At 36.7% G+C, this 16,605-nt stretch overlaps 1 protein-coding gene across 4 annotated transcripts in view; it reads right to left on the minus strand.

Annotated features, from left to right (window-relative positions):
- The window catches only part of LOC150109379 (uncharacterized), a 78,470-nt gene that overhangs the window by 19,895 nt on the left and 41,970 nt on the right, over positions 1 to 16,605 (minus strand). For 3 of the 4 annotated variants that reach the window (XM_090407789.1, XM_090407791.1, XM_090407790.1), the window contains exons 2-3: positions 15,220 to 15,378; positions 3,458 to 3,528 (exon numbers count right to left, since the gene is read on the minus strand). In XM_090407789.1, coding sequence (XP_090263915.1) covers positions 3,458 to 3,528; positions 15,220 to 15,374 — 226 coding nt within the window. In that variant the 5' untranslated portion in view covers positions 15,375 to 15,378. The remainder of the gene's footprint in view (positions 1 to 3,457; positions 3,529 to 15,219; positions 15,379 to 16,605) is intronic. The other variant, XM_090407792.1, reaches the window with a different exon arrangement.

Below are 16,605 nucleotides of genomic sequence, written 5' to 3' on the forward strand. Positions count from 1 at the left end.
ACAAGATTCAAAGAAAGACCCTTATTATTTTTAAATAAAATTTACTCAACTGGTATCCCTCCAATAGAATGGAAAAAAGCAATTGTGATTCCTATCTTTAAAAAAGGTAATAGAGATGACCCTAAAAACTATAGAGGTATCAGTATACTAAATTCCTGTTACAAAATATATAGCAGAATCTTAAATAACAAACTAATGAAATATTCCGAAAACTTTATTCTAGAAGTACAGAATGGATTTAGAAAAGGACGATCATGTATAGACCCGGCCTTTTGCCTAAAATTAATAATAGAGAAAAGAAGACAATACAATTTAGAAACACATATTGCATTTATTGGCGTTGAAAAAGCATTTGAAAAGTTAAAAGAAACATATTATTTATCATATTAAAAGAAAGACAAATACCAAATAATATCCTAAAAGCTATCACAAGTATATATGAAAATAATCAAATACAAATAAGATTAAATCAAGAGCTATCATATACGAGATAGATAAACCAAGGGGTCCGACAGGGATGTCCCCTCTAAGCAAACTCTTTTTAATATCTGCTTAAATGAAATAATAATAAAATAGAATAAAAATTTACATCAAGGAATTAATCTTTCTCCTACAGTTAACTTAAACACTCTCCTCTTTGCCGACGACCAAATAATAATTACAAATTCTGAAGATAACCTACAGAAAGCTATTTTAGATCTAAATGAGATATCCAAAGATTATGGTATGATAATATCAACAGAAAAATCAAAAACTATGGCCTTTAAAGGACAAGATCCAGCAAGAACTAAAATAGTAATAGATAACAAGATCTTAGAACAGGTGAATTCATTTAACTACCTAGGATGTATGATCACATATGAAAATGAAAAAGATATAAACGCAAAAATTGCAAAATATTTAAAAATAACAGGTGTAATTAACTCTATATTTAAACTAAACTTAGTTCAAAACCAAACCAGGCTAAAAGTATACAATACATTAGCCCTACCAGTCTTAATGTATGGAAGCAAAATCTGGACAATAAAACAAAAAGACAAACAAAGATTAACAACAGCAGAAATGAAGTTTATGAGAAAAACTGCAAAGTATACCCTATTTGATCACAAAAGAAACGAAGATATTATGAAAGAATTAAACCAAGAACCAGTAATAGAAAAAATTAAAAAATATAAACATAAATGGATGGAACACGTTCAAAGAATGAAAACAGAAAGATTGCCAAAACAAGCCATTAGGAAAAAGAAAACCAGGACATCCTCTTAAACGATTCAACGATGACTTCTAAGGCCGGAACAGGCCATGCTAGGCTGAAATCCTTGATATGCATGATGATGATTATTATTATTATTATTAATAGACACATGATGATATACAGTATAATGTATATTATCTGAGAGTTACTGTATAATGATACAGTTGCTCTCAGACAACAAACAGAAATTTTAAATAATAAAGACTGTAGAAAACTAATAACTGCAATGTAGTTTTACCAATGTATTTAAGGTTTTTTAATTGTTTTTAATGACTGTTTTATTTTATTTGTCTTGTTTCATTAGAGGTCACGCTATGGTCAGACAATAACCAAAGCAGTTATTTTCAGCCCATTATAGTATGTATCAATGTAGCTTATGATGCAGCATATATGTGTGTGTGTGTTTTAATAATTGATCCACACACGAAAGGCCACAAGACCTATAGTACGTTAGCACCGTGTGTGTGTGTGTGGGCAAGAGGAATAAAAGAGAGGAGGAGTCTGTTCACATTTTGCTTGATCAGCTGAGGGTTGTAATCTTTTGGGAAGGCAGAGAGGGGGGAGACTATTTCAAAGGACAAAAGTAGATGAAATGACAGAGGAGACAGTGAAGTCAGTTCATTGAATGATGGACTATAAAAGCATCATCCAGTGAAGGTGTAAAGCAGAAACCGAATCTGTGAAAAAAGGATTGAAATAGGGTTTGTGAGAGGGATCATTAATTAGCCAGATTGCCCTCTTCTGGATAGAATCAAGCAATCTTAGAGAGGATTTTGGTGTGTCACCCCAAGTATGGGGGTTGGCTGGGCAGATTTGGGCTTTGTATAGTATTAAAAGCTGTGAAGTAGTGTATTGTGCAAAAAAGTACAATAAGTGTTTTTGGCAGCTGCAGAAGTTACAGTTGAAATACGGTTGTGCCAGGAAAGATCAGAGGTGCAGGACAGTCCAAGAAGAGAAATCCGATTGTGTTTGGATATCTCAGTATTACTGAAGGTAAGTAAGGAAGAGGGACGCGAACTCTTTCTTGCGAGAGATTAGACAGAACTGAGTTTTGGTGGAATCGAAGTTTAGCTATTTCCCAGTGGGGCAAGAACAACTTGCCCTACTGAGAAATAGCTAGGAGATCTGAGTTCAGGTCCCTGGTCATGATAGATCTTAAGGATTCTAATACTTGAGCACTGCAAGGTTTGTCAAATGAAATGTGTGTATGTATTCCTGAAAATTGACCTTGATATAAGATTAAAACATTGAATTATGTGATTGGTTAACTCATCTTGAATTGAAAAGTCCATATAAAGAATCCTCTTGTTGTGATGACAATTGAACAAGTATGTTCCAGTCAAAGAGCATATTGACCTGTTATTCTTCCAAAGGTGCTAGAAAAGGACTTAATTTTTAGTAAATATAGCAAATTAAATATGGAGAGAAATAACAGTATATGTAAAGCTGGTATGTTGAGGAGCCAAATGAATAAATTGATATGGAATAAAAAAAGAAATTAGTAAAACCCTAATCTAGCAGTATATAAGACAATGCTCAAGCAAATTTAACTAATGAATATGAGAGTTGGGCTAGAAATAAAACAGTTGATAAAAGACTAGATACTACAGATCTGAGAGCTCTGTGGAAAATTAGGGAAGTCTGCAGATGGCTTCAATGGCAGGCTCATATGAAAAATGAAGATATTAGTAGAGAATTCAAAGTGAACATTAGTGTTTAATAATGTATGAACAGAACTAAGGCTCTGTACGAGAACAAAAGATCCTAGCATCTTTTGTTCTCATACAGATGCCAGGATGGTATGAACAGGACCAAGATCCAGGTGGATTGGAGTCAGAAGTGTGTTAGAAGACTGGAATATAAAATCTAACAATAATCAATTATTTGAAGGAAAACTGTTTATATGAAGTCAGTAATCATTAAATACTATCATAGTATTCTGTACACTCTTGAGGATACGCATCAGGAATTTGAAGATGATGATTATTCCTCTTCAAGCAAGATTTATGAAACATACAGAATGACTGGAAAATCATATGGATGGTTGATATGAGGTGATGTCATATATTTTACTCAAAGAACCTCATATTTATTTTAGATAATTTACCGCCTGAATGAAATGCTTGCTATAGGACCCCCCCCCCAAAAAAAAAACTGAGATCTTAATATTCATAATACTAAAATTATTTGAAATATTCATACCTTTATTTTCATCTATAATATTAGAATCTTCTTTATAATTCTTGTACTTATCTGCCAGCCGTCGAGTACTGCTGAATAATAGGAATAATAGGATAGAAATTTGAATGTGAAGAAACTTCATTCAATTAAAATTAAAAGTGAGATATTTCATTCATTATTGTAGCATGGGATGTCAATTACTGCAACATTTGACAATCTATGCAGGAATGAACATGATCAGTTTTTGCTCTTTTCAACTGAAGCCATAAAATTGCTAATTGGTGCTAATTTTTTAAAATACACTTAAAAAAATTAAATGCCTTCACCTTCTTTATGTGAAAATTGTTTTCAATTAATAATATGGTAAATAATAGAAGAGAGAAATAAAGAAAACAATGCGAGGTGCATAAAACCTTGAGAATTTTTGTTTACAGGTTAGAAATGATATATTAATTTTGCTGAACATTGCAGCACTAGTTTTTTTTTTTTTTTTTTTTTTAAGAGTTTCTTAAAAAATTGGAAATGGTTAATTTTGCAGACTTTTAAAGGTTAGGTTAATTATGGAGGGCTTCAGGCACGAGGGTGTTATTATGTTTCCAATTTATAAATTTTTTTTCACTGTGATGTTAGGAAGTAGCAGAAAGTTGATTTTATAACTTTTAAAGATTAGGTTAGTTATTGATGGCCACAGGCCCAAGTAGCTTTTGGTATTAGAGTATGTTGTATTGAACTTTTATAGTGACTATGTAACCCTGTGGAAATACGGTTTGCAAACATAGCACTAGGTTGCTTAAAGAAAGATTTTACAGATTCAGTTCTAGTCACCAACTACATGAACTTTTACAGCAGCCTTTCTTTAGCCCATTCTCGAGTTGGGCGATCTTTGGTACAGGCAAGTAAGGTTTTTTTTTTTTTTCTCCCAGGGTTAAAAATGGGTTAAAAACCTGAGTTTTTAACCCATTTTTCCTTCCACAGAGAATGAAACTAGAATTTCATTCTCTGCGGAAGGCAGAAATGAATGATTTGAAAGATGAGAAATATGCAATGAACGAAGATATGAAAGAATTGCTTGAAGAAGGATAAAGGGTGAGAGAGAGGTTAATTATTATTATTACGCAACACCTCCAGGGAGTCCAAAGGCTCATCGAGGGAGGGCACCTACTCTTCAGCTGAATCCACCAACACCATCTACTGCTCACCACTAGTATTTCCACAGACAATTACAAACATCCATGCCCACAGCAGGATTCGAACCCACAGCCTTTTCGATGGAGAGCAGACACGTTAACCACTCTGCCAACCAAGACTAGTAAATTTTCCGGTTTATGTTATGTATTAAAAAATTACATGTTACAAGGAACGTAACAAACAATGCGAAAGACTTCATACTGTTGAAAATACTGTTGTTCCAAAAATTGCTTATATGTTGGTCACAACTTGTAAACACAAGTTTAGGAGAAAAATCCTGCCTCTGTATAAGCCGACTCTCAACTGAAAAAACCCGCATAAAGATTCCTCTCGTTAGAAGAATCGAGTTCAGGTCCAATATTTTTCACTTCAGGCCCTCTAATTTTTGCTGGCCCACATGCACATGAAAAACGTTTTATGTGCAATTGTCGTTTGAGACCCAGTGTGCGTGTGGTAGTGCTCACAATAGTGAAAGTCACAAACCCTAAATTAATTCGCTTAAATCCGTATGACAACAAAAAATCTCTCATCTTATGCACAAATTCCTATACTTCTGCAACTTGCTGACATCAGTCAGTTCACCCACATGGTGTAGGCTAAAAGTAACCAATTTGTATGTTAAGTTGGAAGGGGTTTGCGTAATATTGTAGTAGAAACATTGGAGAAATTACTAAATAAATAAGTGACATGGATGATTTATCATACACCCTCTGTATAAAAAGAAACCGAACTTTTCGAAAATCGAAGGAACCAGTGGCGTCACCTGTTGTATCTTTTTGTTGTCGAAAGCGGTAACCTTCATTGGTGTTGTGTCAACTGTTTATGACATTTGTTTCATTAGAAGCCGAGTTATAGTGCCAAGAGTGACTGTGTGTTTAGACGAACGGTCGGAAAATAAGTTTCAAGTAGAGCTGCGATGGTCTGCGCGGTTAGCCTAGTGGCTTTGCGCTTCGCAACCATATGCCTGGGGAAGGAGTGTCCTAGGTTCGATTCCCGTCAGAGACGTGAGGAGCTGAAGGATCTTCCTCAGCCATAGCCAAGTTAGCCGGTCTTGGGCGCGGGCAGTAGGGTTTTTCCCGCCAGTTTGTCTGGTGTTTTTCATCTCGCAAGCAGGCAAACCGGCCCTGTGAACACACAGGGATACAGCCAAGAATACCTTGAGGCATACGAGTGACCATTCTATCCTCGTATTTCGGTTACGAAATCCAAGCATGCTTGGAAGGTTGTGGGCCTTAAAGGCCTGTTAAAGCCATTGGGATAGTAGAGCTGCGATTGACTTTTGTGTTAAACTTGGTAAAGGTAAAAAAAAAGTTTTACCGAAACACATCAGATGCTTCAAAATGCATACTGTGATGAATGCTTATCCCATACTCATACGAGTGGTTTAAGCGATTTCAAAGTGGGTGTGAGACGCTTGAGGACGACGAAAAGCCGGGCCGTCCAAAAACTAGACTGAGCGAAGTTAACATCCAAAAAAAAAAAAGTGCGTGATTTCATCAAAGAAAACCCGAAGTCGTCCGTGAGATTGTTTGAAGATGCATTGGGGATTCTAAAATCAACTGTGGACAACATTTTGACCGAGAGTTTGGGCCTTCGTAAATTGAATTCGCGATTTGTTCCCCATAAGTTGACAGACGACCAAAAAATATATCGAATTGAACACTGCAAGGACCTCATTAAAACCGCTCATAAGTACTCAAACTTCCTTGAAACGATCGTTACTCGTGGCGAAACGTGGTGGTTTGAATAGGAACCCGAAACAGAGTGCTGAGTGGGGACCACCAGAAGAGGGGCATCTGAGAAAAGAGAAGTCAAAAAGAAAGACTGCTGATTTGTTTCTACGATTCCAATGGCATTATCCACAAAGAATTCATTCCGCCTGGTCAAACGGTCAATGGTGAGTTTTATCTCGGAGTTTTGAAGCGATTGATAGCGAGAATTCGTCGCGTACGGCATGAATATCATGACGACCGACGGTTCGTCAAAATACAGTCACTATAACTCGGCTTCTAATGAAACAAATGTCATAAACAGTTGACACAACACTAATAAGGTTGCCGCTTTCGACAAGAAAAAGATACAAGTAGCGCCACTAGTTTATTCTATTTTCGAAAAGTTCGGGTTTTTTTTTTTTTGGACAGAGGGTGTATAATTCGCTTTCATAGTACGTTCAAAAATTATTCACTGTAAATTAGAAATTCTGAAAGCAAAAATTTTGTGCGCGCAAACACGCACAAATCTCAGAGGGAACATTCTTTCAAGTGGCATTACTAGGTAATTTGCCATTCATAGGGCAAGTGACGGTTACTGTATCCCCAACACTCATTATCATCATCAAATTCTTGATGTATATTCTAGACAGTACACAGGATACTATGATAATATATATGAAAAGTTTATATTATTGCTAACGTCCAAGTTGGATTCCCCCCACTCCAATTTAGTTTATTATCGGTTGGGACTCCGTCGTCCTTACGAAATGCTGGATGCCATGTGTAGTAGGTAATGTCCCAGCTGGCATGATATCTCCATCATGCTGTACCATCATTCCGTTTAAGTTTAAGCCAATAAGAGCCGGTTGACTAAATTCCAAACTGCTAGCCCATCCTTGTTCGTTCAGTATCCAGGAAAATGTGAAGGTTGAGGGGTGAACACCCCTCTTCCTCGACAGTAAAACACTTGTGCTTGTTTTGACAAGCACAAGTGTTTTACTGGAGAATGAGATTTATTAAATGTTTTTCTTATTCAAGATTGATTCACAGCACAAATAATGTATTTTTTTATTACTCTAGAGGCAGGCCTGCACAACATACGGCGCGCAATGCTATTTATTTTGGCCCGTCTGCCTGATTGAATTACTGTATTTAATCATACGGGGGAATATGAAATTAGACGATTTTTTCCTAGCGTTGAATTAAATTTTTACTAAGACACTGCATGTTTATGTTAATGCGATTAATGTCAATCATGTTTCTTTCAACTCGACAATAAATTGCATTTGGATTTATTCCCACTGTCGTATTTAATAACAAATTATTACAATCGCTTCGAAGTTTTGTTAGCGCTAATGTCGCTGCGGGGAAATTCAAAGTTACATCTCCGTGATGACGTGATAGCTGGAGCAATACATTACATAACCTGCATTATTGTGAGTTTTTTTTTTTTTTTTTTCAATTGAGCAGTGGTGTTAGAATGGAGAAAGGGACAGTGATGGTGGCTCGCGTGTTAGTGTTTCGTGTCGTGTATTATTGATGGCGAATTGTGCATTTGACTGATGTTTTTAGAGATTTATGTTTAATCATTAGTAATAGCAGTTAATTGCTTGCAGCCATAAATAGACTTTATTTTCCATACTGGTTTATCCAGGTAAGTCAACTGAATTTACAAGGGCGATACGCTAGGCCTACATCCGCTAGTATCGCCTGTAGTAGCGGCTGTAGGCCTAGCGTATCGCCATTGTTTTATTTTATATTGTGACATCTTATTGCTGGTAGACACCTTAGCGTGTATACGGGATTTGCTAGTGGACCCTCAAAAGTCCACAGGATTATCTTTACCTGCTCGGAACACCCGAGCAATCTCTGCTCTTTCTCCATCTGTGTCTTAACACATTTCTAAATTATTGTCATGGCAAAACTTCTGAATGAGGCCAAATTCGAGGAAGTGTACATGGAATTCCTCAGACTAGGAAAGCTGCTGAGTGATAATTGGCCAGGAAAAGTCAAGCTCTTTGACACATTCCTCTCCACAGCAGTCACAGAGGACAATATGGATGACATGAGTGAAGAGCCCATAACTCAGATGCAATCAGATTTTGCATGCTCCCCAAGTATGGATGATACCACATCCCAAGACAGCAGTTATCATACCTTGGAAACAGATACAGAGTTCCAATTGGTCAAAAAGAAGAGGAAAATTTCCACCAATGTGGAAGAACCCAAACCAACAGGGATAGATGCACTCAATGGTCCTAAAGAAAAGATACCACCAGTCATTTTAAGGGATAAGGAAAAATGGATCCCTGTCTCATCAGCCCTCAGAGAACAAAACATCACATTCTCATGGGCTAAAAACTCAGATGAGGGAGTTAAAATACAACCCACTACTATCTTGGATTACAGACAGATGACCCGATTTATGGACAATGCTAACGTCCCATATCACACCTTCACTTTACCCAGCGAAAAGAACCTGAAGGTAGTTCTACGTGGGATAACTGAAGGTATCACTCCTGAAGATGTGACCACTAATCTCTCCAGACAGGGCCTATCACCAATGCCTTTGGTGCTGGTGGAAATAAACAACACACAAAAGCAGATCTATGAACTGACTGTAGTATGCGGTCTCAAAATTTCAACTGAGCCTCTTAGGAAAAGAGCATCTGCAGGTCAGTGTCATAGATGCCAAAGGTTTGGACATGCCCAAAAATTATGTAAGGCAGCCTTCAGGTGCTTGAAGTGTGGCGAGGGACACCAGACCATCATTTGCACCAAACCTCGCACAATTCCAGCATGCAGTGCAAACTGCAGAGGACCTCACCCTGCCAACTACAAGGGATGCCTTTCCAATCCAAAAAATCGAGGCCCAACAAAAGTTAATCTTGCTCCTCCACGTAACAACGTTTTAAGCAACCAAACAAATCGTCTTGCAGTCCGAAACACCTTGCCTTCTACCTCACAAGAAGGAACAACCATGACCAAAACATGCTGAGGCTGCAAGAACTAAGCCTCCTACATCTCTCAAGCTAGAAAGCTCCAACATAACATCCGTTATGTTGGAGCTTTCTAGCTTAACAGCCTCACTTGCCACTATGCTGCAAGAATTCAGCAAGACATGCCCCTCAACATCTTTCAGAAAGAGATTCCTGCAAGGCACTCAAATCATTATAACAGCCATCTGTCATGAATAATAAATTCAAACCAAAAGCTCTTAAGATAATCGCATGGAATGCAAATGGATTGATGAACAAGATTTTGGAACTTCAAGAATTTTCAACTCGTCTCAGTGCTGATATCATCTTGATTGGTGAAACACACCTAAGACCAGCTAATAACTCAAAAATCCGTGGATACACTATGTACAGAAACGACAGAATTGGCACAAGAGGTGGAGGCACAGCCATATATATTAAGAGTTATTTGAATCATAATACAATAGACAAGCCCAAAACAGTAAACCTGGAGGTGACTAGTGTGGAAGTACATACCTTCAATGCTGGGAGTCTCAAGATCTATGCTGCTTATAACCCTCCAAGCATTCCTCTGCTGACAACAGATCTGGACTCCATACTTGGTCCAAATGACTCCATAATAATAGCAGGAGATTTCAACTCAAAACACACAGCTTGGTACAGCTCATCAACTAACACCAAAGGCCACACACTTTTCAATTATGCAATGCTCAACTCTATTGTGGCCGGCCCTACCAAGCCCACCCACTTCAGTCTTTCGGGTGGCTCGGATGTGCTGGACATTGTCATCTTTAAAAATTTAAGATACCAATTCAAATTGGAATCAGTCAACGAATTATCTTCTGACCACAGTCCCATAGTGCTTAATCTAGGTTCATCTGATCAATTCTCTCCTCTGCACATATTCATACCATGGAACAAGTTAGCCAAGGTTCTTCCCGATCATATTGGTCCAGTGCCCAATATCAGTAAAAAGGAAGAGATTGACACAGCAATAAATAACTTAACCATACAAATTCAGAAAGCAATAGAATCAGTCAGACAATCCACTGTCTTCCACCCAACCAACCAACCGTATCCCTGAAGAAATCGGATCTAATCAGAGCAAAAAATAGAGCCAGGAAGAGATACCACAATACCAGAGCCCCACAAGATAAGACAGTATTGAACAATCTAAACAGGCAGGTCCGAGAAGCTCTTCAAAAACACAGAAACCATCAATGGGAAACCAAATTGGCTAACAACAATACTGAAGATCATTCTGTATGGAAATTCTTAAGAGCAATCCGCACCAAAAAGCAACTCATTCCCCCTATACAAAACAAAGATGAAGAGAAAGCCGAAGCACTAGTAGATAACCTAGAATCTCAGTGCAACCCATCTTATACAAATCTAAATATCAACCTTATGTACAAGATTCATCGTCATGTTAGGACAACCTTAAGACAGAACACTGTTACCTCCGAACATATCACTCCTATAAATCCGGCAGAAATGATAAATATCATCTCCCATCTAAACAATAAAAAAGCTCCAGGACCGGATGGCATAACTAACAGAATAGTAAAACTACTTCCAAGAAAGGCTATAGTCCATCTCGTCAACATTACAAACTATCTTTAGATTCCAGCATTTCCCTACTACATGGAAAACAGCCACAATCATACCACTGAAGAAGCCAGGAAAAAATGCTCACCTTCCCGAAAGCTACAGACCCATAAGCCTATTGTCCAGCCTCGGAAAGGTGACAGAGAAAGTGATCCTCTCAAGATTCCAAGCAGAAACAGATAAGTTAGGAATTTTGCCTAATGAACACTTCGGCTTCCGTAGGACCCATAGTACAGCTCAACAAGTGCACCAGCTGGTAGAAATCATTAGTAAAGGTTTCAACTGGAAACTTAATACAGCTGCCATCTTCATCGACGCAGAGAAGGCGTGTGACAAAGTATGGCATCTAGGTCTTCTCTACAAACTGATAAAATTTAACTTTCCAGTCAAGTTAATAAAAATAATACATTCTTACCTAACGGTTTCGACCAGACGCAGGATCTCGGCAGGCGTACCTCAAGGATCTCTTCTGGCACCTCTCCTGTTTTCAATCTATGTAGCAGACATCCCTCTGAACCCAAGAACAACATTCACTGCATTATATGCAGATGATACTGCACTGATGGCAAGATCACTGAGCCCAAAACTGGCAATTAAAAGACTACAAACTAGCATTAGAAAAGTGGATGGCAGACTGGAGGATCCAAGTTAACCCCCAGAAAAACTTAGCTATATTGTTTACTAGAAAGAAAATCCATACCATGGAGGATATTTTATTTATTTATGGAGTAAAGATTTCATGGCAGACTGAAGTTTAATATCTTGGAATGATTCTTGATAGTAAACTCCTATTCAGCAAACATATTAGTTACATCACCTCAAAGATTCCAACGTCTTAGCACAGCTCTACCCTATGATCAGCAGACAAAGTAAACTGGACACGCAAACAAAATTAACAATTTACAAGATGGTAATTCGACCGGTTATCACTTACGCATCCCCAGCATGGAGCCACACCGCAAATTCAAACATTCTAAAACTTCAGAGATTACAGAATAAGTGCATGAGGATAATTCTGGATGCCCCTTGGTTTATAAGAAACACCCAGATCCATAGAGAAGTTAATATCCCTTATATCTCTTCCTTTCTCATAAATCTAGCTGAGAAGTTCTTTACCAAGACAAGTAACCATCCACACCCGTTAATCAAGGAAGCCTGGGAATATAATGAAGCAGAAATCAACAAATATAAAAGACCAAAGTCTATCTTAAGTTCAGCTGAACACAACTAACTTCACTGTCCTCAATATGCGAGCATACAGCTCACAAACACTCCATTCAAAGTTCTTTCATTACAAGACGAAAGTGAATATGAAAAGCAATTTTGCTTCATCCATTTAGCCAGAAATGTTAATGTGAGTTTTTCATCATTAGTTTTTTTGTAATTAATATTGTCAATCTCGCCACAACGAGCTTAAGTAAAAAGCGTAAAATAGATTCGGAACATCGAGCATTTAACCTTCAGCGGACAAACAAATTTTTTTTTACGTTGTTTAAGGACAAAATAGCGTGCATTGTTTGCAGGGAATCTATCGCTATACCGAAAGAGTACATTCTGAGTAAAAGCATGAAAAGTATTGAAAGTCCTAAGCGGTGAGCAACAAGCCTTTAAAAAAGTGACACAAAGGTAAGTTTAAAAATATCACAAGAAATAGTTTGTGCTGGCAAATCATTTACTGAGGGAGAGTTGATAAAAAAGTGTCTGATGATTGCCGTTTCCGAATTGTGTTCTGATAAGAAAAATAATTTTGAAAATATCAGTTTGTCCCATATGACTGTTTAGCGCAGGGTGGCTGATATTGCCGAGGATCTTCAAGATAACCTGCAAAAATCGGCTAGTGAATTTGTCTATTATTCGCTTGCTATGGATGAAAGTACTGACCTGAAAGATACTGCACAGCTTTTGGTATATGTAAGAGGCGTCAATAAGAATTTTGAGGTGACAGAGGAGCTTGCTGGTTTGTGTTCAATGAAAGGAAGAACAACAGGAAAGGAGATCGCAGAAAATGTAAAGATGTGTGTCACCGAAAAACTATCCTTAAATTTCAACAATTCAGTAGCAGTTTTCACTGGTGCCCCATCTATGTGTGGAAAAAATGTTGGGGCTGTAACATTTATTAAACAGTATGCAGGTAAACCATTGACAAAATTTCACTGCCTAATTCATCAGCAGGTGTTATGTTCAAAGGTTTTGCAGTTTGATCATGTGATTAAAGTAGTATTTGCTCTGGTCAACTATATTCGAGCTTGGAGTTTGAAACACAGAATGTTTCAGGCGTTTCTGGAAGAAAATGATGCCGAGTATGGGGATCTACCATACCGCACTAATGTACGTTGGGTGAGTCGCGGTAAAGTTTTGTCACGCTTTGTTGCTCTAAAAATGAATTAGTTGAATTTTTGGAATCTCAAGAAGATATGGAAAAATTCCCAGAAATAATGGATGAAGAATGGAATCAAGATTTATTTTTCTTGTGTGACATTTTGGGTCACTTGAATGACCTTAACTTATGGCTTCAAAGAAAAAATAAGTTTGTTTTTCAGTTAATGTCTCTTATAAAGACATTCGAAAATCAACTTGCTAAGGGAGATATGTCACATTTCTTAACTTGTCGACAGAATATTCCATCAGAATATCATTCAGTGGTGGGTGGAAAATATAAGAAGCACATATCCCTTGTAAGGGAGGAGTTTCAGAAAAGAATGCCATTGAGTAATGAAGACGAAGTCCGCATAAAAGTTATTGAGGATCCATTTTCTGTCGAACTCCAGGTGGACGTTATTGATCTCCAGTGTTCTGAAAACTATCTGGTCAAGCATATGGAGAGTACTTTACAAGAGTTTTATTCTATTCTGGATCAGGATAAATTTAAAAGTTTGTTGGATACTGCCTACCAGATATTTTGTATGTTTGGGAGCAGATATACTTGTGAACAAACATTTTCGGTCATGAACTTGAACAAAACCAAACAGCGTTCATCTTTAAATGATATCAATTTTAGAGACCATATTAAGAACGGCCACCAAACATGACACCAAACTTTGATAAAATAGTGGCAACAAATTATTCGTAAACTTTGTGTTTATGTTTGAGTGATTTTTATTGAGAAATTTTGCAACTATATCTGTTTGTAAATAATTTTGATTATATTTTAATTGTATCTAAAAAATTTAAATATGCATATGAATTAGTATTTACAGTAGACCTACGAACAAATTTACTTACGTTTAGCTGCAGTGGACTAGTCTAAGATTCTAGGTCCGAAGTGACCTGGCCCTTGGTCAGGTGGTCCAAGTTGGGTTTGGCCCTCAAAGACAATCAAGTTGTGCAGGCCTGCTCTAGAGAAATGCAATTTCGTTAATTTTACCATTCTCTGAAGTGAGAGCAGCAAAGGGAAAATCGCAAAATTCCCAAACTGAAAATTTGCTTCTTTGAAAATAAAAAACTTTTGAAAGATTTTGCCTTGTGAACTGTGGCGACCGGAAATATTGCTCTCCTCCGTTTCTTTAGTTACGCCACTTTTTTATATTTAAGTATATATATCTGCTCTCCAACCAACAGGCCGTGGGTTCGAATCCAGTCATGGAAGGGAGATGAATTTCATTGACTGGTGTGAGACCACTGCCCTGCTTATTAGAGGCCTGAAGCAGCTTGAAAAAATTCAGTGTTTGGTCTCTAGAGCAGGATCTGTGATCTAATATATATTATATTATTTATTTATTTACTTTTGTATATTACTTAAGTGCACCGCACCACTAATCTAGCTACAAGGTACAAAGAAGAAAGAATGATTATGAAAAGATAACTTCAGCTAGATAATATTAAGATGATTAAGAATTCGTAAATAATATACTAATAAAATAATAATATTGTTAATAATAATAATAAACGGCAGCAGTCTTTCTTTCAAGCCTTAAAAATAGGCTTGAAAGACTGCTGTTTATTTTTAATTCTGAATACTGTTTACTTCCGAAAGATAGGTATAAAATTATATACTCCGGAGCTTCCAACAGAAGTCTACTGAGATGAAATTATCTGCGAACAAAACTCGATGTTTTTAATTTTCTTCGAAATTTTAGTGCTTCGTTGTAATCAAGTTCTCGGAATGACTAAACTGATAACGTAATGAGAAAGATTGAAATTAATTGATAATTCTTTAGAAAAACACGAGACTGCATAACTGCCAAGAGATTCTGAAGTAAACAACATCTCAGTGACGTCACTGACATTGTAATTTTCGGCCGTTCTCAAAATCGTGTTACATTAAAGAATAACAAGTACTTCAAGATAAACCACCTACCTGTTGTAATGAGAAGACACTAATGATTTGTGCTTGGCTTTATGTTCAGCAGCGTGACTGCGATCTCGGAGCTGCCGCCCACGAATCGATGCTACCTCAGTCAACACAAGGAATGTGGTGAAGACGAGCAAATATGACAGACGTCTCCACGCCATGGTCCTAAAGAGAGCAAGACTGAATTAAACTTCACCCAGATATAACTCCGGAGGCTTAAATAGGCGATTAATGTTTTCCTGAAAGTAGCTAGTCAGTAGGTCGGTAGTTGTAAAAGAGGGGTAAGAGGATTAAGAGGGCAGAAATAAAGCTATACTTTTACCTTAGGGGTGTAACCATTTCCCAGAAACATCTTTTTTGTGTGGGTCGTCAAGGGAAAAGAATGGACTTACTAGGAATACGATCGTAATTACTTATTGTTTTCACGTCTTTCCAGTAAACTTCGGTATAATTAGATAAGAATTTTATAGTTTCTGTAAAACGAATACTGCTTTCCAGTTCAAAAATGTAACTCACTTCCAATACTTTCTACTTAACATCATTTGAAAATTTTATATTTAATATTATAGGTCATATTTTTTTTTCCCTAGTTTCTTTTATTGAAATACTGGATAAAAATGCAACAAATAAACATTTGTTGCATTTTTATGTAATTATATATTATGTACATGTATATTATTATTTTTAAATAATAAACTGAACCTCCTTATTGTTAGATGTTGGAAATAATTTAAATTAATTACTACATTTTATATACGAAATCTATTATAGAGAAGAAAATTTAAAGACATTAAAATATCAAATTTTGTTCAATTAAACAGCATAATAAATAAAAAAACGGCATTTTATAGTTGCGATTTTAATTTTGTTATTTTCGCATGTTTCTTGATTTTTTTTCCTCACCATTTTCAAGGTTTAGTACATTGAAACTCATGGAGTTATTTTTATTCTGTCGTGTTGTGCAGGCGACGCCTCATACATTCCTACTGAAAACTAATTTTTCCGGATGTTTTTACCTATTTCTCCCCCTCTCTATCAAGTGACGGTACTTTTGTAAGAAAAAAAAAAAAATCTGTATATACTGTGTGTGTATGTTGCGACTACAAAACGCACGATTTTTTATGATTGTATACGACATTTTCCATACTTTTATTTTACGTCATTGTGCAATAATGTGTATATCATTGCATTATTCAACCAGAATTTATAGCAACCTGTTGCAACTGTAGTTCGAAGGAGGTTATTATTATAAATAGATTAGATTAACAGAATATAATTGTTCTGTTTTGTTTATGAACTGTGTGTTTATGGTACCGACCAATAGGTAGGAAAACACATCTTTATGTAAGTAATCACCTCCTTGCAATATTAAAGAAATGGGATTACTTTAAT

The sequence above is a fragment of the Typopeltis vanoorti genome, chromosome 2 (genome assembly GCF_054136105.1).
Source record: "Typopeltis vanoorti isolate ZY-2024b chromosome 2, IOZ_Tvanoo_1.0, whole genome shotgun sequence".
Lineage (NCBI taxonomy): Eukaryota > Metazoa > Arthropoda > Arachnida > Uropygi > Thelyphonidae > Typopeltis > Typopeltis vanoorti.